The 26,106-nt window shown below is 47.7% G+C and overlaps 1 protein-coding gene, 1 non-coding gene and 1 pseudogene across 3 annotated transcripts; all 3 read left to right on the plus strand.

Moving 5' to 3' along the window:
• The first annotated feature begins 6,375 nt into the window (after positions 1 to 6,375).
• Positions 6,376 to 8,177, plus strand: Prss34 (protease, serine, 34). 2 transcript variants are annotated; one of them, NM_001105772.1, is made up of 5 exons: positions 6,420 to 6,586; positions 6,745 to 6,919; positions 7,126 to 7,400; positions 7,484 to 7,647; positions 7,755 to 8,177. In NM_001105772.1, the coding sequence occupies exons 1-5, from the start codon at positions 6,514 to 6,516 to the stop codon at positions 8,016 to 8,018; spliced, it is 951 nt and encodes a 316-aa protein (NP_001099242.1). In that variant the 5' UTR covers positions 6,420 to 6,513; the 3' UTR covers positions 8,019 to 8,177. The 2 variants fall into 2 exon arrangements, with proteins under 2 accessions (XP_038941290.1, NP_001099242.1); XM_039085362.2 differs by lacking the exon at positions 7,755 to 8,177 and having other exon boundaries at positions 6,376 to 6,586; positions 7,126 to 7,365; positions 7,484 to 7,621.
• Positions 8,178 to 13,765: 5,588 nt separating this feature from the next.
• LOC120095389 (small nucleolar RNA SNORA70) lies at positions 13,766 to 13,901 on the plus strand. The gene has a single exon (XR_005490865.1). It is a non-coding gene; the product is annotated as a small nucleolar RNA SNORA70 (small nucleolar RNA).
• Positions 13,902 to 17,905: 4,004 nt separating this feature from the next.
• Prss28l-ps1 (protease, serine 28 like, pseudogene 1) lies at positions 17,906 to 20,206 on the plus strand (annotated as a pseudogene).
• The last annotated feature ends 5,900 nt before the right edge of the window (positions 20,207 to 26,106 follow it).

A 26,106-nucleotide genomic window follows, 5' to 3' on the forward strand; every position in this document is an offset into this window, starting at 1 on the left:
GTACCCCACGATAGTCTTTCACTTGCACAGCCCTGTCCCATGAGTCGATATATCTGGCTGGTTTTTCCATTTTCTTGAGATTTTTTTCTGATGAGCAAAAGATTTTGAATCTGATGAAATCCAATCACCTTCTGGCTAAGATTTTCATTAACCGTCTTATCTTTTTTTTCTTTTTTTCAGAGCTGGGGACCGATAACCGTCTTATTTTTGATGTTTGAGTAGGGGCTGGAGTTTATTATGGAAAAGACTTACGGTAGATTTAAGCAGGGATGTTGGCAGGGAAAGAGAAGGTGCTAGAAGGTGCTAGGAAGCAGATGAGGCAAGCACCAGTGAGAGGGCCTGGCTACTTCAGAAAGAGCAAGCTATCAGCCTCTTTTTCTATGACAGCATGAATCAGGACTTTAAAAAAATACTGTCAATATTTATATATTTTTTTAGAACATTCTAGTTTATTTCTAATAAACAACACTTGACAATATTTATATTTTATTCTGGGTTTATTTTAATCAGTTAACTTAGTTATTGTTGTGGGACTGGGGCTGGAGTCTACAGTCAGCCTCAAGTAAATTAGGCGAACACTCTACCACTGAGGGACATCCTCAGCCCAGTACTCCTGTTCTAGCTGTTTGCATCCATTCCTCTCTGTACTTAGTAGAATAACTGGTTACTCAGACTGGCCTGCTCTCACCTTAAAATTGCATTACATCCTTCAAGCATTTGCTGGGCTTACTCTCTCCCTTTTGAAACCTTTCTTTTAGATCTCTGTCTATATGTTCCCTACTCAGATAAAGCATTTATCAACCTTCCAGCTCATCTCCACGCTTCCTCTCTCAAATCCATCACAGATAACATCGCAACTGTTAATTCTGGGTCACCTCCGATACATTTTCTGCTTTCAGCACGTGTTATCTCTTAAAGCTATAGTAACCTTTGCTGTGACCTTTGGTCTCCCTTGCCGTTTCTGCAACTGTCTTTCCTTTTGTTACAGATGTTTGTCTCTGTATCCTTTTGGTTCTTTTTTTTTTTTTTTTTTTTTTTTTTTTTTCCGGAGCTGGGGACCGAACCCAGGGTCTGTATCCTTTTGATAACAAATGTTATCTTGTTCCGGGTCTCTCAAGTCCCCTGCCTGAGAATACATTCACACTGCCTCACCCTTTCCTCAGAGAATGTTCTGGGTTCTTAGTCATTCTTTTCATGGCTTAAAAATGTTACTTTGTGGTTAGTCTGCATCTAATGTTGCCTGTTCAAACAATCAGTGGGTTTTCTCAAAATGGGAAGTTAGGCCAAGTGTGGTGGTGCATATTTGCCTCGGGAAACTGAGGCAGGGTGGTTGAAAGTTTAAAGTTAGCTTGGGTTACATAGTAAGACCTGATCTTCAAAAGTACCATTAGAATATACATAGTGAGACCTGATCTTCAAAAGTAACATTAGAACGCTTTTCGAGGGCTGGAGAGATGGCTCAGTGGTTAAGAGCACTGACTGCTCGTCCAGAGGTCCTGAGTTCAAGTCCCAGTAACCATATGGTGGCTCACAACCATCTGTAATGAGATCTGGTACCCTCTTCTGGTGTGTCTGAAGACAGCTATATAAATAAAAATTAATAAAAAAAATTGAGTCAGCCAGAAGTCAAGCCTGAGCTAGGAGCCCGGTATTTGAGAAGAGGCAGGGAAAGGCCAGTAGGATGTGTGCTTCCAAGGAGGTCCCTGGAGCTTGAGGGCTCTGGAAGCCAGCAGTATGTGCCCCTGAGTCCCCATTGCTGTGGTCACTTAAGGAGATACCTGTTCTGGTCTGGTTAACAGCAGAGCCAGCAGAGCTAGCTTCCAAGGAACCTGGAAGTAGAAGGGAGCCACACAGAGGTGCTAAAGGGTGAGGTTGGAGAGGTCTCTGCTGGAATGGCTCAGCTGACAACAGCATGCATTGCTCAGATCTGACAACCTGAGTTTCGTAGCTGAAACCCATGTAAATGGAGGACACCAATTTCCAAGCTCCAGACATAAGCCCTTAGCACATGTGACTATGCACCTCCTCCCCCACATAAGCATATCATATGTGCATATAGCATAAGTAAATAAATAAATAAATAAATACATACATACATACATAAGGCTGACTTCGAAGGTGTCGATGGGAATTTTTGCAAGTGTGTGTGTGTGTGTGTGTGTGTGTGTGTGTGTGTGTGTGTGTGTGTAGTGGGCTCCAAAGGGAGGTTGTATTGAGATGACAGGGGTCTCCATGTCCATTTTAGGGGGCTAAGACTGTGAGGAGTCTGGTTTTATGGCCAGACACCCACCCAATATGTGGATTTTTGGAAAACAGGCCTGTGCCAGCCTGAATCTGAAATGAGAATGCCCAGTTATGGTTATGGTGGCAAGAATCTAGACACGACCTTTACCCTCCTCAGTTAGAAAGGGCCTCACCTCCCCTGTGTGCATTTCTTTTTTAAAAGATTAATTTATCTTTACACGTGACTGTTGCAAATGTCTTCCTACAGGTATGTATGTGTATCACACGCATGCCTGGCGTCATGGAGGCCAGAAGAGAGTGTCAGATGCCTTGGAACTGCGATTATAGATGGTTGTGAGCCACCATGTGGGTGCTGGGAACTGATCCTATGTCCTCTGAAAGAGCAGGTGGTTTTTTTTCTTTTTTTAAATTATTGATTCTTTGGGAGTTTTATATCATGCACCCTAATCTCACACAGTTCCCCATCCCTTTGTATCTTCTCTCTGCCCTTGCATCCTCTCCCCAAAAAGAAAATTCAAAAACAACAACAAAAATAAATAAAACACAACATAAAAAAAGTGGAAGCTGTCGCAAGTGTGTCATTGTGTCCCGCAGTATCCTTTAGTCCACACAGCTTCACTTGGAAATGTTTGTTGAATGAGCCATTGGTCTGGTTCAAGGTCTCTGGCTTCTGCTACATCATTAACACAGGCTCCTCCTGGCACCCCTCCTGGGACATCCTGTGGGTGCTCTGTGTCATGGACATCCTGCAGCTTTGGATCTGCAGAACCAGCCCTTGCCCATATTCCAGCAGTTCCTAGATGAGGGAGATGTTGGGGTCGGCCAACTCAGAGCTCTGGATCTGCATCTGGGTGGTAGCTATGAAATTGGTGCAACTCATGAAAAACTCACAAAGGTTGGTCATACAGCACCAGGCCTGGCTGACGAGTGGAATCTTATGACCCTGGCTTACTTTCCTTGATTTCACAGGTTTCATGGCAGACACAGACATGTATGGCGGCATTCAGGGTATAGCCTTTTCTTTACTCTTTTTTTTTTTTTAAGACTTATTTATTTATTATATATAAGTACACTGCAGCTGTCTTCAGACACACCAGAAGAGGGCATCAGACCTCATTACAGATGGTTGTGAGTCACCATGTGGTTGTTGGGATTTGAACTCAGGGCCTCTGGAAGAGCAGTCAGTGCTCTTAACCACTGAGCCATCTCTCCAGCCCTGTTCTTTACTCTTGAAGGTCAGTAAAAAGATTGATGGCCATGGGTGGGTGACAGCTCTGGGTCCATTAGGACTAATGTAGTGTCCCCGAGGGGTATGAAGTTCTGCATCCTTAGCTATTGTCACAGTGATTTGTATGATAGGGTACAGACCCACTCTGGCTACAGCACTGAGGGCTGACCCTGAGGGAAAGCTTGTGACTGTGTGACTTCAGTGGTCAGAAGTAAGGTCAGGGTCACCTGCCAGTATATGGGAGAGTGTTCTGGAGGGTCTGGCTGACATAGGGCACCTATCTTCCTCCCAGTCCATTTCTAAGTATCCCCCAGTCATCCAAATGGCATTTGGCTGTCTGGCAGAGTAAGTGGGACCCCTTGGTTGAGCAATGATACAAATTGGGCCTGGGCTTCAAGACAGAGGTTGGTAACTGTGCACTGTTGTTCTCATCTAGTTTCCTGATTCGACATTGAGTGTGGGGGAGAGGTAAGTTTTAGTTAAATCCTTATGTCTTCAAGAGGGAATCCAGAATGGTGTGGTGGCACATGCCTATAATAGCAACAGGAAGCAGAGGCAGGAGGGTCTCTGTAGGACAGAGGCTAGCTTGATCCACTTAGTAAATTTCAGGCTAGCCCAAGCTACAGAATGAGATCCTGTTTAAAAGAAAAATAAAAGAGGAAATCCAGGCCTTAAATATATGACTCATGGCACACATAGGTCCTGGTCTGGGGCACACGAGGAGTCTTGAGTTTCTGCCTGGGGAGTTCTAATAGCTTAAAAAACAGCATATGCTAGTGTGATTTCAGGTTGGAGAGTTTCACGTGTGTGTGTGTGTGTGTGTGTGTGTGTGTGTGTGTGTGTGTGTCTGTCTGTCTGTCTGTCTGTCTGTCTGTGTCTGTGTCTGTGTCTCTGTGTGTGTTTCAAGACAGGTTTTCCTGTGTAGCCATGGTTGTCCTGGAACTTGCTTTGTAGACCAGGCTGGCCTTGAACTCAGAGAGATCTGTCTGCCTCTGCCTCCTGAATGGTGGGGGGGAGTAAAGGCACTGCTACCACCAAACTGAGGTGTTTCATACTTGACCAGGCTCTGCATAGGGATCTCAGAGAGGAAGTGGGAGGAGGGAGGGAGTGAGGGAGAAAGAACAAGAAGTCCCAAGTTCCAGAACATGGTGTTACATCTTGGTAATCCCATCACTTGAAAGGCTAAGGTATGGGGTTGGGGACTTAGCTCAGTGGTAGAGCACTTGCCTAGCAAGTGCAAGGCCCTGGGTTCGGTCCCCAGCTCCGAAAAAAAGAAAAGAAAAAAAAAAAAGAAAAGAAAAGAAAAGAAAAGAAAGGCTAAGGTAGGAGGGTGACCTAGATTTCAAGATCATCTTGGATTATACAGCAAGACCCTGTCTTAGAACCAAACAAACTTACCTCTCAAATCCATCTGAGCTCTTTTTGGGAGACTCACTGTGGTGGCCCTCTTTCCCAAGTGCTTTCAAGCTTTTGTGAGGCCAAGACCAGCAGGTGTCTCCCTGCTCAGCTCAGGGGACCAAGAAAGGAAGATGACTCACATGTGGAGATGTATTTCTTCAGTCACTAATGCTAGGTGTCAAGATGGAGCTGTGAGCAGTGCTGGCTACCCTTGGGGTTCTAGGCCTGAAGACATCATTTTCTTCCTGTGTCCTCACACTGATGTACCTCTTCCTATCTGTGACCTCATCAGGACCCCCATTAGTCTGGGTCTACTCTAATGACCTTACTTCCCCTTGATCATCACATAGGAGACCCCCTTGTCCAAATGTGGTCATGTATGAAGTCCTGGGTGGATTTAGGGGCACAATTTACACTACAGCTAGTCCCTCTCCTCACTGAACACACAGAGCCCCTCAGTTCCTATAGCATTAGAACACATGCTGTTCATAGCTTCTGCAGCAGGCTGTTGTTGCTCACATTGCCTGGGCTGCCTCAGTGCACTCCCTCAGCAAAACGCCCTGCCCGCTAAGCCCCAGATGTTTCTAGCCACATTTCCAAGTCTGCTCCAGCCAGCAGAGGAAAGGCCTCAGGATCAAGGAGAAACAAAGACAGGTCTTCCTCCAGGGATCCACCTGCTGCCTGTCTGTGGCTCCATAGGTACAACTTGACTTCAGAGAAGCTTTGGAGTCCAAGGGCCCTAAGAGAGGGGACAGACCGGCTCAGGGGATGCTTATGATGGCACAGGGACATAGGCATGAGCCTCTTCAGACTTTGGGGAGTTTCCCGAAAGTCTTGGTAAGGCAGGACCTCTTTCTTTCTTCTCCGAGCCTGGATGTTCTCCCAAACTGGTTCAGCCCCTGGCAAGGACCCAGCTGTTCTGAGAATCAGGACACTAGAAGTCTTTAGTGTGTAGATCTTACAATGGTGGGCTGATGGGATTATGGACCTCCAAGGCTGGCTAGATGGCCCCCAGAAAGTAACAGTGACAGCTTGTGTCTTCCATTATAGGGGGTGGCCATGTCTCCTAGAATCCACTCTGTGCTCCGACCCAACAAGTCTGCAGTGCTTGGAAGACTCCCTCAAAACGACAGGCTGACACCTCTGAGAGCACAGCCCACATCCGGGGGTATCATTAACTCCACTTGCCAGGTTTCTGTGGGTGGAGGGGCAGGGACTGTAGCCAAGCAGAGAAGGAGAGCACATCAGAGTCTCATGCTGTGCCTTGGGTGTGGGGCTGCGGACTAGTCTCTCCATCTTTTCTTTTCTCTTTTTGAATATTTAGCTTGCAGCCTTACCTGTCTACCTCAGGGCATGCTTTCACGCTCGGCATACCTGCACAGCCCGCTAGCCCTGACTGATCAGTTCATATCAGCCCCAAGGAAAGACCAACGTGTGGCCACGACATGGCCCTCTGGGATTCAGATGTTGCATTCTGAACCCACATCCTGTGGAAGAAAGATAAATGGGACCCTGGGGGACCTCAAGGGACCCTGGGGGGCCTCAAGGGCAGAAGGAGAGTGGCCGGAGGACAGCTGTTCTAATCCATTAGCACCTCTACCTGGTCTGGCTGTAGAAGCCAGTGTTCGGGATCTCTGTGATAGATGTGCTTGGGGATGCTGTGGTTTCTGTTCCTCACTCTCCCCTGTCTGGGGAGCACAATGCCTCTGACTCCTGGTGAGTTCTAACTGAGATCCCTTATGTTGTCCCAGGCTCAGAGTCCGGCTCCGGATACCCTGGGGTTATGCCTAACTGTCGATTTGCCAGAAATCTCACTGACGCCTGAGCCTTGGAATCTTCTGCCCGGTGTCTGATGACCCTTCTTGCTTCCACAGACTCAGGACAGGAGTTGGTAGGCATTGTCGGAGGCTGCCCTGTCTCAGCCAGCCGGTTCCCATGGCAGGTCAGCCTGAGGTTCTACAACATGAAGCTCAGCAAATGGGAACACATCTGTGGGGGCTCCCTCATCCACCCACAGTGGGTGCTGACGGCTGCCCACTGTGTAGAGCTGTGAGTGGGGCCACACATTCCCTCGGTTGAGAGCAGATGGACGTTGGGAGGTGGGTGGTAGTTGGTGAGCAAGGGTTTCCTGTAGGAGGCAGGATTTCTGAGACCCTCCTGATCCCGCGTCTGTTCTGACTGATCCCTATGTCTCTGCTGGGGTTAATTTTCCTTAATCGTCATCCCCCTGAGGAATTCATTGTCCTGTCTCCCAGGAAAGAGATGGAGGCCAGTTGCTTTAGAGTCCAAGTTGGGCAGCTGAGGCTCTATGAAAACGACCAGTTAATGAAAGTGGCCAAGATCATCCGTCACCCCAAGTTTAGTGAGAAGCTGTCTGCCCCTGGAGGGGCAGACATTGCTCTGCTGAAACTGGATTCCACAGTTGTATTGTCTGAGCGTGTCCACCCTGTTTCCCTCCCTGCTGCCTCCCAGAGGATCTCCTCAAAGAAGACCTGGTGGGTGGCTGGCTGGGGCGTCATAGAGGGCCACAGTGGGTATTGGAAAGACCCTGTCAGCGCGGGTGGGACGAGGCAGAAGCCCCCAGCTTTGGTTCTCACTGGCTTTTCTCCACAGGGCCACTGCCTCCGCCCTGCCACCTGAGGGAAGTGGCAGTCCCCATTGTGGGAAACAGTGACTGTGAGCAGAAGTACCGGACCTATTCCTCCTTGGACAGGACTACCAAGATCATCAAAGATGATATGCTTTGTGCTGGGATGGAGGGCCGGGACTCCTGCCAGGTAACAGCCTGACTCGTCCTCTCTCCTCTGTCCCTTCCTTGCCCAGGACACTGGCACCCACTGGGCTTGGCATTGCGGGATTGCTGATTCTTGCCTTTTTCCCACAGGCTGACTCCGGGGGCCCTTTGGTGTGCAGGTGGAACTGCTCCTGGGTCCAGGTGGGTGTGGTCAGCTGGGGCATAGGCTGTGGCCTTCCTGACTTCCCTGGTGTATACACCCGAGTGATGAGCTACTTGTCCTGGATCCATGGCTATGTCCCCAAGTTCCCGGAACCTTCCATGGGACCAGACAGGATTCATACACCAGAAGACACCCCAGCCACTCATGCTGATCCATTCACTCCTTCTTCCAGCCCAGCTTCACTTTCTTAAACCTCCCTAACCCCTGGTAGTGAAACTACCTTGTGCCCCTGGTCTGGAGTCTCTGGTGTCCCTTAATTCTGGGAGGGAGGGGCTAAGACTACGTCTCAAAAGCTGCTGGGCAGCCCATAGCCCCTCCTTACCACGTTTCTCATTAAACAATGGATTGTCTGATGGATGTCTGTTTGGACTTTGAATCCAGAGCTTGGCACTAAGGGTGGTTGCTGAGCTGGTAGAGTGGAGCATCCCCCGTTAGTGTCTCTGAGCTCTTGGTGGTGAGAAGGGGAGGTACTCTCAGTCACTAAGTTAGCCCACACTATTTTGTGGAGCCCAGACCCCTCAACGTGGATGGTCCTGGGCTATTCCCATTTGCCTGCCTATTCCAGGCTCCAGGAATAATAGGCAGGGGTCAGATCTGGGGGGACTCCCCAATACTTCAGTGTTTGAATAGTGGTGTCAAATGTCCCTTTCTGAGCCCACAAGGCCATTCAGATGCTAAACAATAGTTTCCCCCTTTCTTTCCTTCTTTCTTCCTCTCTTGCATTTTTGCTGTGCTTACATGAACATGTATGCATGTTCGCATGTGTGTGCGTGTGTGTGCTGTGTGCATGCACGTGTGTGTGTATGTGGAAGCTGAAGGTAGACACTAGGTCTCTTTCTCTATTACTTTCTACTTTATTTACTAAGGCAGGGTCCCTGGATGAACCCAGAGCTTGCCCATTCATCGAGCTTAGCTGGTCTGCTTGCCCCAGGAACTCCCCATCTCTGTCTCTTGTGGGGATTTTGGTTGGACTGCCACATCCACCTGGCTTTTCATGTGGCATCTGGGGATCTGAACTCCGGTCCTCCTCCTTGCACAGGGCTTTATCCACTGAACCATCTCCTTAGCCCATTTCGTTTTGTTTAGTTTTTTAAAAAAGATTTATTTACTTATTTTATGTATATGAGTACACTGTTGCTGTCCTTAGACACACCAGAAGAGGGCATCGGATCCCATTACAGATGGTTGTGAGCCACCATGTGGTTGCTGGGATTTGAACTCAGGACCTCTGGAAGAGCAGCCAGTGCTCTTAACCGCTGAGCCATCATCTCTTCAGCCTGCCCATTTTTGTTTTTTTGACAGAGGGTCATATATAGACCAGACTGGCCTGGAACTTATAAAATAGCTGAGGATCACCTTGAACTTCTGGCCCTCCTGTTTCCTAAGTGCTAGAATTACAGGGATCATAGATATGCACTACCACACCCCGTTATGTGGTTACACCCGTGCTTAGTGAATGGTAAGCAAGAGCTCTACCACCAAGCTATGGCTACAGATCCCAAGTGCTTGTATCTACCCACCATGCTCTGAAATCTTCTGCATGCGCCTTGAGGTCCTTATGTCTCCCCACATCTCATCCCAGCTGGATGTCATCAGAGGAGGCAAGTTCTTCCAGGACCTGGGAAAACAGCCCCCCTCTTGCCACTGATGGAGGCTTTGTCAGGAGTCATGACGTTCTAATCTCGAGTCCGAAACATTAGGATTATAACAGGGACCCCGGAGAGCTGACTTGTCCATCTGACACGTAGGGACAGGGGGAAGGTACACCTGTGAGCCAGTAGATGGGTCCTCTTCAAAATCTACCCCAGGACACCTAGCTTCAGACCAACAGATTGAAAGACCTGGTGTGCATAAGCCACCATATCCACAGTGCTGGGTGGAGCGACCTCAGGGGACTGAACTGGGAAGTCTCCAAGCTACAAGTTGAGTCAGAGAGTCATCAGGGTTCCTGAGATGGCCAGGGACCAAATAGGAAGCAGTTCTCTGTCAAGTGAGTTAACGAAGTTGGTCAGGAGGGACCACACTGTCTGATCTCCCTGGAGAAGGAAATCCACCGAGAGTAGGCTGGTGGCTGCTCTGGGGTTGGGTAGGGGAGCTGGGACAGGAGGTGAGCGTTAAAGGGCAGGTGTTTTTTCAGAGTGAGAGAATGCTCTAACACGGGGTGCGGGGATGGCTTACACTCCAGGCATGGGCTGAAACCCATACAACTACACTCTTCGTGTTTTGTTTTTGAGACAGGGTCTCTGTAGCCCAGGCTGGCCTTGAACTCTAAGCACTCCTCATGCCTTAGCCTCCCGAGTGTAAGTGTTAGGATTGCAGGCATGCATTGTCCTGATGGATCAGACTACATTCTCTAAGTGGGTGAATGGTATGTGGAAATCACATTTCAGCAAAGCTGCCAGAAATAATAAACTGAAAACAACTGTTATTATTATTTGAGACAGAATCTCACTGTGTAGCCCAGGCTGACCTGGAACTCACTACATAGACCAAGCTGGTCTTAGACTAATAGAGACCTGCATGAGTGCTTGGATTAAAGGAGTCCACCACCACTCCCACCATTAGCACTGTATGATTTTAGATGTGCGTGTGTGTGTGTGTGTGTGTGTGTGTGTGTGTGTGAGGAGTATGTGTGTGTCTCTGTGTCTGTGTGTCTGTGTGTGAGTGTGTGTTTGTCTGTGACTGTGTGAGTTTGTGTGTGTGTGTGTCTGTGTGTCTGTGTATGAGTGTGTGTGTGTCTGTGACTGTGTGAGTTTGTGTGTGTGTGTGTCTGTGTGTCTGTGTATGAGTGTGTGTCTGTCTGTGACTGTGTGAGTTTGTGTGTGTGTGTGTGTCTGTGTGTCTGTGTATGAGTGTGTGTCTGTCTGTGACTGTGTGAGTTTGTGTGTGTGTGTGTGTCTGTGTGTCTGTGTATGAGTGTGTGTCTGTCTGTGACTGTGTGAGTTTGTGTGTGTGTCTGTGTGTCTGTGTATGAGTGTGTGTCTGTCTGTGACTGTGTGAGTTTGTGTGTGTGTCTGTGTGTCTGTGTATGAGTGTGTGTCTGTCTGTGACTGTGTGAGTTTGTGTGTGTGTGTATGTGTGTGTGTGTATGCATCTCTCTCTCTCTGTGTCTATCTTTATTTCTGTCTGTCTCTGTGTGAGTGTGAGGAGTGTGTGTGTGTGTGTGTGTGTGTGTGTGTGTGTGCACCAGCATGTGGAGGTCAGAGGACAAACACAGCTGTTGTTCCTTAGGTGCTGTCCATCTTGTGTTTTGAGACAGGTCTTTCACTGGCCTGGAATTCATTGATTAAGTTAGACTGTCCAGCAGGCCTTAGAGATTTTTCTGTCTCCATAATCCCCAACCAGGAATACAAACAGCAAACTCGGTTCCTCATGCTTTCAAGGCAGACGCTTTATCAGCTGAGCTATCGCCCCAGCCCAAGCCTTCCACCACCCATCATGACGAAACTCTTGGTGAATGTGTGGGATCTCACCAAAGCCCACAGCAAACGTGCTGTTTGAGGGTGGACTGTGGAAACCTGGAAGGTGAAGGCAGATGATAGCAGCTGCCTCCCTGCTTTTGGCAGCACGAGTATCTGGGCAGCAGGGTGGCTGGGAAATAAATAAGAGGCATAAAGAGCCCAAGAAAGAGAGGCGATTCACCCTCCACATTGGCAGACCAAGCGGCAGTCCACACAGCTTGCCTGGGATTGACTACGGCCACTGTTGGAGACCCAGGGTGGCAGGAGGAAGCTGTCTGCAGAAGTCATTGCCAGTACAAGATCAACACACTAGATAAACAGAACTTCTTGACACTGGCAACTACCAGTTAGACAAGAAACCAGAGAAGAAGAGCATTCCAGCTAAAGATACTAAAAATCACGTAGAAAAATACACAATAAAACAAGAGTAAGATTTTTTGTTTTTGAAGCAAGTTCTCCCTCTCTCTATAGCTCAGAGTGGTCTCGAGGTCAATGTCCTTTTAAATGCTGGATTTGTAGGTATGAGTCAGCATCTCCAATGCTTGAATGAAAGATTTAACGGAAGAACTTAATCAATTGAGTGCAAGGACATAGAATTATGTGTATCAGAGGAAGGTGGCCACAAATGGGGACATTGGCACCAGGTGTTCATGGAAACCCCAGTAAAACACTAACAGAGATTTCTGAGAAGCACAACAATATGGATGTGGTTGTTTGTTTTGATACAGGGTCTCATTGTGTGGTACTGGCTGGCCTGGAACTCACTACAAAGACTGGGCTGGTCTTGAACTCATAGCCATCTTCCTGCCACTGCCTCAAGAATACTGGGATTAAATCATGAGCTGCCACACCCAGATGACTTTAAATTTTTTACTGCAGGCTTCTGGAGGTAGAAAGTTTTCATTAGATTACTAATTACAGGAGAACTAACCTTTGGTTATAAAATGCAATGGTGGGCTGGGGATGGAGCTCAGAGTGCTTGCCGTGGGTTCAATCCTGAGCACTGCAGTGCACACCTGTGATGCCAGCACTCCAGAGGGTGCTTCAGAAGTTCAAAGTCATCTTTGGCTATCAAATCCAAGACTATGTGAGACCCTGTCTCAAAACAGGAATGAAGAGGGCAACAGTACTTGACAAGAAAACCCTTAGGACTGGGGATGGAACACTTGTCTATCATGGAGAAGACCCCGGGTTTAGTCTTCAGCCCCACACAAACAAAAGAAGAGAGGCCAGCAGCTCCTTGGGTAAAGTGTACTTTGTTGGAACAAAAATGTGGGGGAATCCAAAGTGCTAAGCTGTATTCAGCATTCATTCAAAGCATCTTTCTTTCTTTCAGATTTTTACTTCATTTTATGTGTATAAGTGTTTTGTCTGAATTATATATGTGTATCACATGCCTGGTACACAGAGGCCAAAAGATGGTGTGAGACCCTCAGCGACTAGAGACAGAGGGCTGGGAGCCACCGTGTGGGTGCTAGGAAACCAACCACTCGGAAGGGCAGTGTATGCACGCTCTCAATGCTGTGTCATCTCCCCATCCCGTCTGTCTTGTGATGGGATCACAGGTAGCCCAGGCTGGCCTGCAGCCGACTGGGGATGACGTTGAATTTCTGATCTTCCTGCTCTGCCTCTATAGTGTTTAGAAACACAGACTGACACTAGGCCCAGACTATATAGGGCTAGGGGTAGAACTTAGGGCTACTCGCATGCTGGGCAAGTACCACTAACTCAGCCACATCCCTGTCCATCCTCTCCTCATAAGCACCTTATTTAAAGATGAAAGAAAGTGGGCTGCTTTGGGGACAAAAAGGTGTCTCCGTCACAAGTCAAAGAACAAAAATATTTTCAAAGTTTAGGTGCCTACAGTGGCTCTGAAAGAAAAACAGTAACAAAAACAAACAAGCAAACCCAAGCATCCACGATGGTCCATTCTCGCTGCCGCGGTTTCATTTTCGGACTTCAGGACAGTATGCCGTCAACAACTGTGTCTGCTCCAATATCTGCAAAGGAAAATTGCTTTCTTCCATTAAAGCTCACAAACGCTCGTCATCAGCAGTTTGTCAGCAGATTTATACAAATCACCTTTCTGCCCTCGTGGGTCCTGCACAGAAGTGGCTCTGTAAGGCAGTATCTTGCCAGCCAGGAAGCAGCAATCACTGGTCTGGTTTTATACTGTGCCTGTGTGGGAGCCAAACAAAGGCAGCAGTTTGGCCGTTTAAGCAAATAGCTCTCCATGGAGTTTGGAGTCTCGGAAGGCAAAAACCAGAAATTGCCACGGCCTTCTGGAGGAAGGGGGTGCACCAGAAACCTGGATGAGTTAACTAATCAATTCAGGGCTTTGAAAAGTACCCCGATGGAATCATGTATGGTGGGTCATACGTATAACCCTAGCATTCAAGGATTTCAGAGGGAAGAGTGGCTGTGAGTTCAAGGCTAAGCCTGGTCCATAGAGATCCTGCCTCAAAACTATAACGATCCTGAGGCCAATTAAACCAACTGCATTTCTTTCCTCTCGGGGATCTAGAGTGAAAGGGGTGCAAACAGCTGCCTCTTTTGGGACTGTGTGCAGCTTAGCACCTCTGTGGGTTGCCCTGAGGGAACTGGGTGACAGTTTTCTGGTGGCTATTAACATCTGATCTGAATGTTGTGACCAAGCTAGGCTCCAGGCAGGCGGCTTTGGGAAGTCTCAGGGCACGGTAGCCAGGGTTCGCACTGGCCAGCTCCTCATGTCCATCTGAACAAAACTGCAGACTAAGGAACATGTGAGGGAGGCCCTGTGTAGAGTCAACTTCAAGTTCCCTGGCTACTGGACAGAGCGCACCTCAATGTCCTGGGGTTTTCACCAGGTTTAACGCCAGTGAATTTGGTGACAGAGTAGCTGAGAATTGGCTTATCTCTGATGGCTATGGGGTAAAATATATTCCCAGTTGTGGTATGTATCCTGGACATGTGGCAGGAGAACCACAAACCCACTCTTGTGGGTCTCCACTGTCCTGTCCTGAACCCCACCAAATCATGTTTTGTTATAAATCTCGCATCCTGTGTGAAAACAAAAACAAAAACAAAACAAAACAAAACAAAACACGAGGTAAACCCAGGTTCGCATGCCCGTGGCTGGTGTGCAAAGGAAAAAACCGGAGAGACCTGGTAAGACGTGCAGCCATCTGGACCAACCAAAGTAAGCTCCCAAGCCTCACACAACTCAAACACATATTTCAGATATATCAAAGTGCTTTTTCTTTTTCTTTTAAAAGCCGTATGTGGCCTAGAACTTGCTGACTACAGCACAGTGACCCTGGGACACATCTACCAACGCAGGAGCACTGTAGAGCATCACTGGGGGACTGCGGCTAAGAATTCCGTTCCTAGCCCTTCCCTCAGCAGGCCAGCCTCTCCTGACATTCACATCCCCTCACATAAGCTGGGTTTCGGGTAGGATTAAAACAATGTCCTCACTCCAAGGCTTCGGGGAGAGCTCAGCTGTGGGTGTTTGCTAAGGATCCTCAAGGCTCTCAAGAAAACATAGTCCCCCACCCCCCTAAAACCAGACAAATGTTAAGAAAAACCAAGGCCGGGCTCAGCTCTGTTCAAGTGGTCTCAGGAATATCATTGGCCCTGGGACCCTGGGGAGGTCACTTGTTAACCATTCCTTCCCTGGAGAGATTTAAGCAATGTCTTTTCCCTCCTCCAAAGTGTGGTTCTGCTAAAGTTCACCCCAGGGAAACTGTTAGTTCACTGGGCTTGCTTAGAGCATGGGTGACCCTAAAGCAGCAGCAGAAAGTCTTCACCCAGCGTGGGGCTGATGGGTGGTTCCAGAATCGATGTCCTTCTCTACCGAACTCCCTAAGCCTCTAGCACCTCCCAGATCCAGAGGGCATGTGTAATTAGTGCAGAACGGCATTAAAAAATGGCTGTTCTAGGAGTCTTGCAGTGGTGGCTCATGCCTTTAATCCAACACCCAAGAGGCAGAGGCAGCTGAATCGTTGAGTTGGAGGCCAGCCTGGTCTACAGAGTGAGTTCCAGGACAGCCAGGGCTACACAGAGAAACCCTGTCTCAAAAAAACGGGGAAAACGAGGCTGTTCTAGTTTCATTTTTGGTGCTAAGATCCCGACAGAGCACCTTTGAGCAGAAATGGTTTCCTTGGCTCACAACTCCAGGCCACAGTTCGCTATTGCAGAGAAGTCCGTGCAAGAGCACAAGGCATCACACCCACAGCCAAGAGCAGAGAGAGTAACAACATGGATGGCCATTCACACCCTTGTTCTCGTCCTCAGCAAGATGGCTCCTCTCTTAAAAGTTCAGGAGCAGGGCTGGGGATTTAGCTCAGTGGTAGAGCGCTTACCTAGGAAGCGCAAGGCCCTGGGTTCGGTCCCCAGCTCCGAAAAAAAAGAACCAAAAAAAAAAAAAGTTCAGGAGCCTCTGCCTAGGGAATAGTGCCCCCCACAGTGGGCCGGGGCTTCCTACACCAGTTAACATCAAAGCAACACCTCCCAGACATGCCCACAGACCAACCTGATCTAGATAATTCCTCTTAAGAACTCTCTTCCAGGTGCTTCTAAGTGGTGTCCCCATGGTGGTTTGAGTAAGAACGGCCCCGTAGGCTATTATATTTGAGGGCCCAGTCACCAGGTAGTGGCACAATTTGAAAAGAATGGGAGGTATGGCCTTGTTGGAGGAAACATGTCCATGTGGGTGGGCTTTGAGGCTTCGAAAAGCCAATTCCAAACCCAGAGTCTCTTTCTTCCTACTGCCTGTGCATCTGGAGCCAGATGGAGAGCTCTCGATCGCTTTTCCAGTGCCAGGTCCGCCTGCGTGCCACCATGCTCTCCACCACGACGACAGTGAACTAAACCTCTGAGACTGTGAGCCAGACCCTGTTACATGCTGTCCTTTATAAGAGTCGTCACGGTCATGGTGTCTGTTTACGACAACAGAACACCGACTAGGCCAGTCACATTGACAAAACTAACCGGCACAATTCTCCCCTTGTCAGCTCGACACCCAAATATGTCATTTTAAGCCACAACTTTCCATGTCTCCAAAGTCTCATCTCTTAGTAGGACATAAGATAGGTCCTACTCCAAAAGCCTCCAAGGCCTCTCAAGTGTGAGAGTATCTTCAGTCCGTGGAGGAGCCTGTGCTGCCCCTCAGGGTTCACCTTGACCTGTGTCTTCTCAGCACATCTTTGCAGGGATTTGACCCTGCCACAAGCTGTCAAGCCTCAGTTGCCCTCCATGATCTTGTCTTGGATTTTTCATGCCCTCAAAACCAGTACCACCAGAACGATGCTTACAACCCTGCCAAGTTTAAGCAGCTCACCGTGGAGCCTGCTCCCCCTCGACAGCTTCTGTGTGCTGATCCTGAGGAAGCACAGTCCGATTGTCCCAAAGAATCATGGGAAACTTTACTTCAGTGGCACTGCTCTCTCTTTGACAATTGCAGCTACTTCTTCAGCCCCAGAATGATTGGCTCCCAGGCAGGGATCCAGAGACGGTCTCTACTCCCTCTTCTCTGAGGGATTGTCAACAGACAACAACTGATTATAGAGATAGCCTCTTGCGATCAGCCACAGATAATCTGATGAAGATTTGTTCAAAAGACCATGTTCTACCATGTAAAAGGACACCTAGCTCCCCTGACCAGGTCCATGTTGGCCTTCACTTCCACCTTGTCAGGTTGGTGACCCTGACACAGGTACCAAGGCTACAGCAAAACCAAAGTCACTAAGATAGTCATCTATACATTTCCTGCCAGGTTCTGATGCTCTGGTTGTCTTTTTGCTGACGTTTGACATGCTAATGGTGTTTGGAAAAGCCAGCCTTCACTCCAGGTAGCTGTGGGTCACTTTTATCTAGTTTAGCATATAAACCCTTCCTTTTGCCCAGGGTTGTAAGAATCGTCTGTCTTGCTCCCACCCAAGATATACTCTGTCACCGAGTCTCCAAAAGAACTGTGCCAAAGGTGATCTGGACACAACTACCTGTTTAGAGGGGGGGGTGTCTCACAAACATCCTGTAAGTGGTTCTCATAGGAGAGAACCTGATATTTCTGGAGCCAAGGTGAGTCCCCAGTTTGGCTCTGTGCCACCTCTGACAGTCCCTATGGAGGGGACCGAGGGTGTCCTGATCCTCCTATGTGGACAGTAGGGACACTGCAGGGAGCCTTACTGACAACTTCTCAGCTGAGGTCTAGAAGCTACTCTGGCATCCTTGTGTTGGCCACAAGATGGGTGTTTGTGGGATTATTTTAAGGGGACACTGTGGATATGTGAAGTGGTAGAGCCCTAGAGTTTCGCAACACCCCTGACCTCTGCCGTGTGTGTGTGTGTGTGTGTGTGTGTGTGTGTGTGTGTGTGTGTGTACCATCAGTGTCTTCACAGGCTCCAAAACAGAAATACTCACAGATGCTGTCAGAGGTCTCCCCTGACTGAGAAGTGCTGGGCTGGGCATGGGACTCAGGTGGCTTGTGAGTCCCTGTCAGGAGCACTCTGGGTCCAGAACAGAGGCCCATATTTTGAATGTTGTCTTGGTTTTAGGAAAATTCCACCAAGCCCAGACCAGTTTTTTTTTTCCAGGAGGACAGAGAGGTGTTGGAGGGGGGGAGGACACAGAGTGGGATGAGCTGCAGTACTTGGCTCCTGGCTCTCTCCTGCCTGGAAAGCTCTGTGTTCATGGCCTCTGGTAAATCCTGGCTCACCTCAGTTAGCGCTTTGCATCAGGAACTCTATCCTGCCTCCCTCGGCCCCCCACCCCCCAGCTGTCTCACTCTTAGGGCTTACCTGAGCACTGGGTGTCAACATCTGGTCCAGGGTTGGGGTAACAGGAGGTTGGCCCTTGTTCTCTGACTTGTCCACAATGCTTTTAGTATCTGTCTTCAGAAGCAAGCCAGTGGGCATTGTGGGGGATCACCGTACCCCTCTGGGGAGGTGGCCATGGCAGGTCAGCCTGAGAATCTACAATTACAAGGCAAGCTCCTGGGTGCACATCTATGGGGGCTCCATTCATCCTCAATGGATTTTGACTGCTGTCCACTGCATCTAAAGGTGAGACACCACTGGGGGTTTGGGGAGGCATCTGCTGGGTAGAATGTAGACAGTACACTACCCCCAACCAGCTGCCTCTGAGACACCTAGGGTGTGTCCTCCCACAGCCAGGACGCCGACCCAGCCTTATACCGGGTCCAGGTGGGGGAAGTATACCTCTACAAGGAACAGGAACTTCTGAACGTCCGTAGGATCATCTTCTACCCTGACGAGAACCAGTTTAATGAGAGGTTTGATGTGGCCCTGATGCAGTTGACTGCCCTCCTGCTCACATCCACACATGTCAGCTCAGTCTCTCTACCAAAAGACAGCTCAGCCTTCAACTCAACTGACCAGTGTTGGCTGGCTGGCTGGGGCAACCGTCTCCAAAATGGTAAGCCTAGCTGTGGCGGAAAGGAGAGACGAGGGGACATTGCCCAGTCTCTCCCTCCATTTTCCTCCCCGAGGGCTAGCTAGCAGCATGGAAACACATGGGGAGAAGCAAGGCTCTCCTCTGACTCAGATGCTACACTGGACTGTTGGGCAGGCTTCTTGGCCACCAATGAAATGCTCACAAAAGTCAGGGGCCATTTTCGGATCTCACGGACAGCAAGTAGCCAAGGCAGAACCGTCCTGGGTTGCCCTGGTTTGAAGGTCCTGCTGATTTTTTTGGCTCTATCCCCATAGTGGAGGGATGGGATACCCACCTAGAGGAGCATCATTTCTTCCTGTGATCTGGGGCCTCTGGGGAACCCAGTCTCCAGGTGCACACAGAACTATGTCTTGTATACGTCGTAGCCGTGCACCATGCAGCCATAGACCCAGAGTACAAGCAATGCCAGTGAGTGCTCTTCTCTGAGTGTCTGCGGCCACATTTCCAGCACAGGCTCCTGGACATGGTCCTTGTCCCTGCAGTTTCTCCAGCCCCACATACCATCACTTGTAGCTGTCACTAGTCTCTGATGTGTTTCCACGTGGCTGTCCCCTCTGTGCTCTCTTCTGAGAACTCTTAGAATAGGAGTTAGATCCCATCCCAAATCCAAGATAAGCTCACTTGGGTGGAGGTGGCTGACTTGAACCTCCTGCTTCAGCCTTAAGGATTAGGGTTATAAGCCTCTGTCCCTGTGCCTGCCTCAGAACAATCTAATGTTTAACGTAAGTAATAACACACATAAGTAATTTATCTTTAAACGAAGTCACATTCTGAAGTCCTAGGTGGGCGTGAATTTGGAGGGGCTCTCTAACCCCTTTTAAAGACTCTAAACTCATTTAACATGGAAGGCTATGTCTGTAAAGATAGCTTCGGACCATGGTCCCATCTAGGACGTGTGGGGAAATGGGGTTTCTGATTTGCTCCAGGCCAAAGCAGTGAGGTCAGGGCCTGTGTGACTGGCATGAAGTGAATCTGTTGGGGACATGCTTCTCTCCCCTGTTTCTTCCTGACTCCTTCACTCCTCCTCCAGTGCCTCTGCTACCTCCCTATCAACTCTATGAGGTGAAGATCCCAATTCAGGATAACAAGACCTGTAAGCAGGCCTATAGGAAGAAAATGCTTGACAAATGCAAAAATGAGGTCATCTTTGAGGACGTGCTATGTGTTGGCACCTTAGGCCAAGGCCTCTGTTTTGTGAGTCACCGGGGCCCATATGTGACCTTCCCACTCCTGCTCTAGATGCCCCCCCCTTCAAGGGAGGCTGGACTTGGGAGTTTCCTAATGCTTTGCCTCTGATAGGACTGCCCCTCTTTCTGCAGGGTGACTCTGGGGGTTCCTTGGTCTGCAACAAGTGGATACAGGCGGGTGTGGTCAGCAAGGGGATAGATTGCAGCAATGATTTGCCATCAGTCTTCCCGAGAGTCCGGAGCTCCTTAACCTGGCTCCACCAGCACATCCAGTAGACATGTCTACGGGCTGATGCTCATTATCGGAGACAGGTTCTTGACTCTTCTGTTCTTTCCTTTCTGGACCCTTCCTTGCCCTGCCTTCCTCCCTGGTCTGTCTTTCCATGCTGACAAGAATGCCCAGGAAACCCCAGTGTGGGGTTGGGCTGCTGTGTGACTGTATTTGTCTCAATAAGCTGACAGAAAATGAAGGTGGTCGGAGTGGTCTTTGAGGCATGGGCATGGCTATGGAACGGGTGGACTCAGAGTCTCCAAGGCCAGCTATAATTCTCTGCTTTTGGTTTTAGCACCTCAGTCTTGGGACATATCTATGAGACATAGTAAGCAAAATGCATATTTCATAACGTCTTGGCTTTTAGTTACTTTTGGAAAGGCCCCCACTAGCAACTAACTCCATCTCATTGATTTGAGACAGCGTCTTTTCAAGAAGCCTAGGCTTGGCTTCAAACTTACAACCTCCTGTTTTAGCTTCCAAGTGCTGGGGTTACAGGCAAGCATTGCCAAGACCCGTGTGGCTTGATTTTAGTTCTAACAACTTTCCCCCTTGTGTCTGAACAATAGTCTCTAAAGACAGTGCTGATTAGCCGTCTGGTAGTCTGTCATTGTCCCATGACGGCTAGGAAAGATCTGTCCTGGTTAGCCTGAGTCACACATTGGTGGGGGTGGGGAATGTAAGTGACAGGCATCAAGGAGTTTTTTGTTTTTTTTTTTTTTGTTTTGTTTTTTTTAGATTTATTTATTATGTATACAGTGTTCTGCCTGCATGTACGCCTGCAGGCCAGAAGAGGGCACCAGATCTCATTACAGATGGTTGTGAGCCACCATGTGGTTGCTGGGAATTGAACTCAGGACCTCTGGAAGAGCAGACAGTGCTCTTAACCACTGAGTTATCTCTCCAGCCCAAGGAGTTAATTCTAATAAACTTGCAAGGGAGGAAGAGACGGAATGATTCTTAGGTCAGTCTACCTGACACCACTCTGCTAATCGGGTGGGTAACACCCTGGCATCTCAATAATGTTCTTCATGTTCCTTCATCAGAAGCTGGACCTCTGTAGAACGTTAACAGTTTACTTCTAAGGCTCAACAAAAACAAATCAACAGTGGTAAAGTTATCTTGAAAATTATTATCAGGCCTCTGTGATTCCTACCATTAGCCTTTGAAGCAGGAGTCAGGCAGGTAGTTTCAGGAGCCAAGAGCTGGAGGAAAACCCAGTACAGCATGACAAGACTCCATCATTTTTATCAGTTGTTTCTTTAAAAGCGCAAAGTTAGGTACAGGTTGGTGGACCCAGAGGCTTTCCATGTTAGCTCTCTGCAATCCACTATACCCTCAAACTGCTTTGTTCACCCAGGTACCGTCACGTGGCTTCCTTGTATAAAATCCGTAGTGAAGTTAGCTTGCACTAGTCACTTGACACACAATCAAATGTGTAGGAATCGTTAAATACTCACCTTTTAATTAAATACCATAAAACTTGTGTTTATGATAAGGAATTAAAATATTTTTATTTACTCCTCCATTTATGCAAATGTCTTGATTCCCCAACTTGGTGGAATGTTTGTTTACATCAAAACCCTAAAAGGGCCAATTCTCTCCCCCTTTCTTCCTTCCTTTGTGCTGATTCTTTTAAAACTAGCCAATCATGAAAGACTGTGAAGTTGGACACTAGGCAATGGGAAAAAGAGACAGTCCCCGTGTGAACTAGACTAAAAGCCAACCACCCTTCTTGTCCCTGTGTGCTCACACTTCAGTAGACATGGTGGTCTCTGTTCTGAACTTTCATTCTTTTTTTTAAAGATTTTATTTATTTTGTGTATGTGAGTACACTGTTGCTATCTTCAGACACACCAGAAGAGGGCATCGGATCCCATTACAGATGGTGTGAGCCACCATGTAGTTGCTAGGTTTTGAACTCAGGACTTCTAGAAGAGCAGTCAGTGCTCTTAACCACTGAGCCATCTCTCCAGGTCCTGAACTTACTTTCTAACAAAGGGAAGCAAGGCATGCTCCAATCTCCTGTACCCATGGCTCCAGCTGGTTCTGACCTGCTTCAGCATTTCTCCTTGAGCAACAACATTGGAAAATTTGCATAATATATAAAGTTTAGAAATAGCTAAACATGTTTCTAGTCAGATACATAGGGCATTAAAGGTACTAAAAGTCATCCGATAATGACTGCTTACAAAGCACTTAAAGACTTCACCACAGGTAAGCTTTAAATAGATCTCGACTTTAAGACATTTCCCCAAAGCTAAAAGTCTGAAACAAAGACATTAGAAAACACAACATGGGCTGGAGAGATGGTTCAGCGGTTAAGAGCACTGACTGTTCTTCCAGAGGTCCTGAGTTCAATTCCAGCAACTACATGGTGGCTCACAACCATCTGTAATGGGGTCCAATGCCCTCTTCTGATGTGTCTGAAGACAGCGACAGTGCACTCATATACATAAAATGAATAAATGAGTTTTTTTTAAAAAAGAAACGCAACATAACTTATTTGAAAGGAACATCCACTCTTGTCTTAAATTTACAACAGAGCACCAAACAACTTCTTTAAGAACATTGTGTAGGGGCTGTGGGGATGGCTCAGTGGTTGAGAGCACTGGCTTCTCTTCTGGAGGACACTGGCTTGAATGCTAATACTTGCAGATCATAATTTTGCATAAGGGCACAGTGAAACCACCAAACTGGACCACTCCCTGAGTAGAAAGAAAAGTGTATTTGGGGAATCAAACTGCCGGGCTGCCTCTCAGCAGCTGAGAACAGCAGCTGGGGGAGTGGTGGCAGCAGTGGGGTGGGGTGGGGGAGCCTTGTCAATGAAAGAGGGCAGGTAGTGGTGGGAGGAGAGGCACAGGCCAGAACAGACTGGGAGTGGGCGTGGGACCTTAGACGGTCCAGGCTGTCTGCGTTAATCAGGGACTGGATGCCCCTTCTGGAGGTAGTTGACCTTCAGAGTGGACGAAGGAAGGGTGGCTTTCCTGGTAAACAGAACCCACCATCTGCGATTCCTGAGGGATGCTGAGTTTCCCGGGTCAGAGTCCTTCTGTTTAGGGCACTGTCACCAGCACTGCCATCTTGGAGGCTTGCTTTGGACTTAACACAATCATTGGTAGCTCTAGTTTAGGGGATCTGATATTGTCTTCTGGTCTTCAGGAGTTACTATACCATACAGGCAAAACGGTCATACTCATAAAAGGAAATAAAATCTTTTTAAAAAGATTTATTTATGTATATGCATACACTGTTGCTGTCCTCAGACAGACCAGGAGACGGCATTAGATCCCATTACAAACTGCTGTGAGCCACCATGTGGTTGCTGGAAATTGAACTCAGTACCTCTGGAAGAGCAGTCAGTGCTCTTAACCACTGAGCTATCTCTTCAACCCCAGGAAATAAAATCTTAAAAGGAAACCAAAAACCATCTTGTGGCTGGGTATGGTGTGTACCTTTGATCCCAGAACTTAGTTGGCCGAGGCAGATGGATCTCTGTTAGTTTGGGACCAGCCTAGTCTACAAAGTGAGTCCCAACATAGCCAAGGCTACATTGTGAGACCCCTCCCCCAACAAAATAAAACAAAACTGTCTTGTTGCTTTAGAAATAGGAATTTGGTTACTCTGTATCACTTAAAACATAATTATCTTGCAGAAGAGGACCAGACATACAAGCACAGTTACATTTTAAAACCAGTTAATAGGTCAAAGTGCTTAAGGTTAGGTAGTTTTAGGGAAGTGCAGCCATTAAAACTCCATAGAACAAACGACAGAGAAAGCATGTACCTGGATCTCTCTCTCTCTCTCTCTCTCTCTCTCTCTCTCTCTCTCTCTCTCTCTCTCTCTTCCTCTCTCTGTCTCTGTCTCATTCTCTTTTTTTTCTAATAAATGTCAAAGAAGATAGAAGGCACACTACAAAGATCCTGTCCCTGAATCTCAGACTTACTTTCCAAATGCAGTGAAATCACAAGCAATTTCACAGGATGGTCATACATTAAGCAAGCTGTCACTGTTTGTCTTTCAATAAATTCACAGGTAGCTCATCTGACATCTTTTTTTTTTTTTTCAGAGCTGGGGACTGAACCCAGGACCTTGCGCTTGCTAGGCAAGCGCTCTACCACTGAGCTAAATCCCCAACCCCCTCATCTGACATCTTAACAAGCACAGAGACATAGCAGAAAAAAAGAAGACGTAGGAATAGATTTATTTGTTGGTTTGTTTGTTTTTATTATTTTGATACAGGGTTTCTCTGTATCCCTGGCTGTCCTGGAACTCACTCTGCTGGCCTCCAACCCAGATCTGCCTGCTTCTGCTTCCCAAGTGCTGGGATTAAAGGCTTGTGCCACCACTGCTGGGTTCAAGTTTTATTTTATTTTTAAATATTCTTTTCTGATTGGGGATATAGCTTAGTTGCTTGACAAGAATAATGCACAATCTAAATGCCACACCCAAAAAGTTATGGTAGAGGGCCCAGGGCTGAGACAGAGCTCAGATTGCAGACTGGATCCCAAGTCCTTCCTTACTCTGTGGCCTTGGAGAAATGTTTCATCTCTCTGTGCTGCAAGGCTCTCACATTCCGAAAGAGAGGAAAGGGGGCCTACTGCGGAAATACGAGACAAAAACAAGACTAAAACCCAGCGGGACACACTTCAGGTTCTGTGGCTCTATGTTCTGTGTTGAAGCATGTAGATGGTACTGTCCTTCCAGCCGTGTTGATGGCAGCACACGTCTCTCTCTCTCTCTCTCTCTCTCTCTCTCTCTCTCTCTCTCTCTCTCTTTCTTTCTTTCTTTTTTTTTTCTTTTTTTCGGAGCTGGGGACCGAACCCAGGGCCTTGCGCTTGCTAGGCAAGCGCTCTACCACTGAGCTAAATCCCCAACCCCACGTCTCTCTCTCTCTCTTGGGCGCTTTCTATTCCCTGTCTGCGGCTGTCCTTGGCAGATACCCCAAAACAATATTCTCAAAGCCCTTGTTTCTCTATTTCAACTGCTCTGATAGAACCCAGTGGCTCAAGAGAGCTCCAAACCTTTCCTGGCCCAAGGTAGATGTTCTAAATACTTCAATAGAACTTCAGATTTGCCCAAAAGAGTTTCCACATTGACAAAGCCTGCCCTAGAATTGGCATTATTGTTAGATTAGGAGCATCCAAGGACCAACGGGAAGGTGAAGTGAAGAAGCAGCCTGACTCCACCTTAAGATCAGAAGCCATCTTATTACAAGGTCAAAATAAATTGATTCCTATTTTCTGTAAAACTTAAATTTGAACAGATCTTGACCCCTTTTCAGGAATTTGACATGTTCCACACCCTACACCCCAATTTCCACCCTGATTAGATGTTCTGCCAAATAACTCTGAAGTGTTCAGCCAAGTTCCTTCATAACCAAAATTCCTCTGGAAATCCCTCAACTCTTGAAACCCCCCAGCAGTTTTGGGGCTGATATAAGCCATACCTTCTCCTGTGCTCAATGCTATTTTCTCAAACCCTGCTTTCAAGGAGACAGAATATAAAGCTTGGGCTACACAGAGAAATCCTGTCTTGAAAAACCAAAGACAAACAAAATAGAAGAAAACAAAAACAACAACCACACCAAAGCACTGATGGGAGGAAACCAGGGAAATGGTTGCAGCGCTTTTCTGATGATTTTTTTTTCTGATTTTCTTAGATTTGGGGTTGAGGGTTGGTGGAAGTCAGTGGCTTGTTAAATTAATAGATTCCAAAGATGCTGGGGTTTTTATTTTAAAGACAGGGTTTCTCTATGTAGCGAGGGCTGTCCTGGACTTGATCTGTAGACCAGGCTGGCTTTGAACCCATAGAGATTCACCTGCCTCTGCCTCCTGAGTGCTGGGACTAAAGGTCTGGCTTCAAAGATTCTTTTTCTTTTATTTATAAAGATTTATTTATTCTA

This window comes from Rattus norvegicus, chromosome 10, assembly GCF_036323735.1.
Source record: "Rattus norvegicus strain BN/NHsdMcwi chromosome 10, GRCr8, whole genome shotgun sequence".
NCBI lineage: Eukaryota > Metazoa > Chordata > Mammalia > Rodentia > Muridae > Rattus > Rattus norvegicus.

What these genes read in the sequence shown, in the direction of transcription:
- Prss34 (NM_001105772.1), top strand. Translation starts at nt 6,514, where the DNA reads ATGTGCTTGGGGATGCTGTGGTTTCTGTTCCTCACTCTCCCCTGTCTG. An exon ending in CACAATGCCTCTGACTCCTG is followed by an intron (nt 6,587 to 6,744) that starts GTGAGTTCTAAC and finishes TTGCTTCCACAG; the next exon opens with ACTCAGGACAGGAGTTGGTA. An exon ending in GCTGCCCACTGTGTAGAGCT is followed by an intron (nt 6,920 to 7,125) that starts GTGAGTGGGGCC and finishes CCTGTCTCCCAG; the next exon opens with GAAAGAGATGGAGGCCAGTT.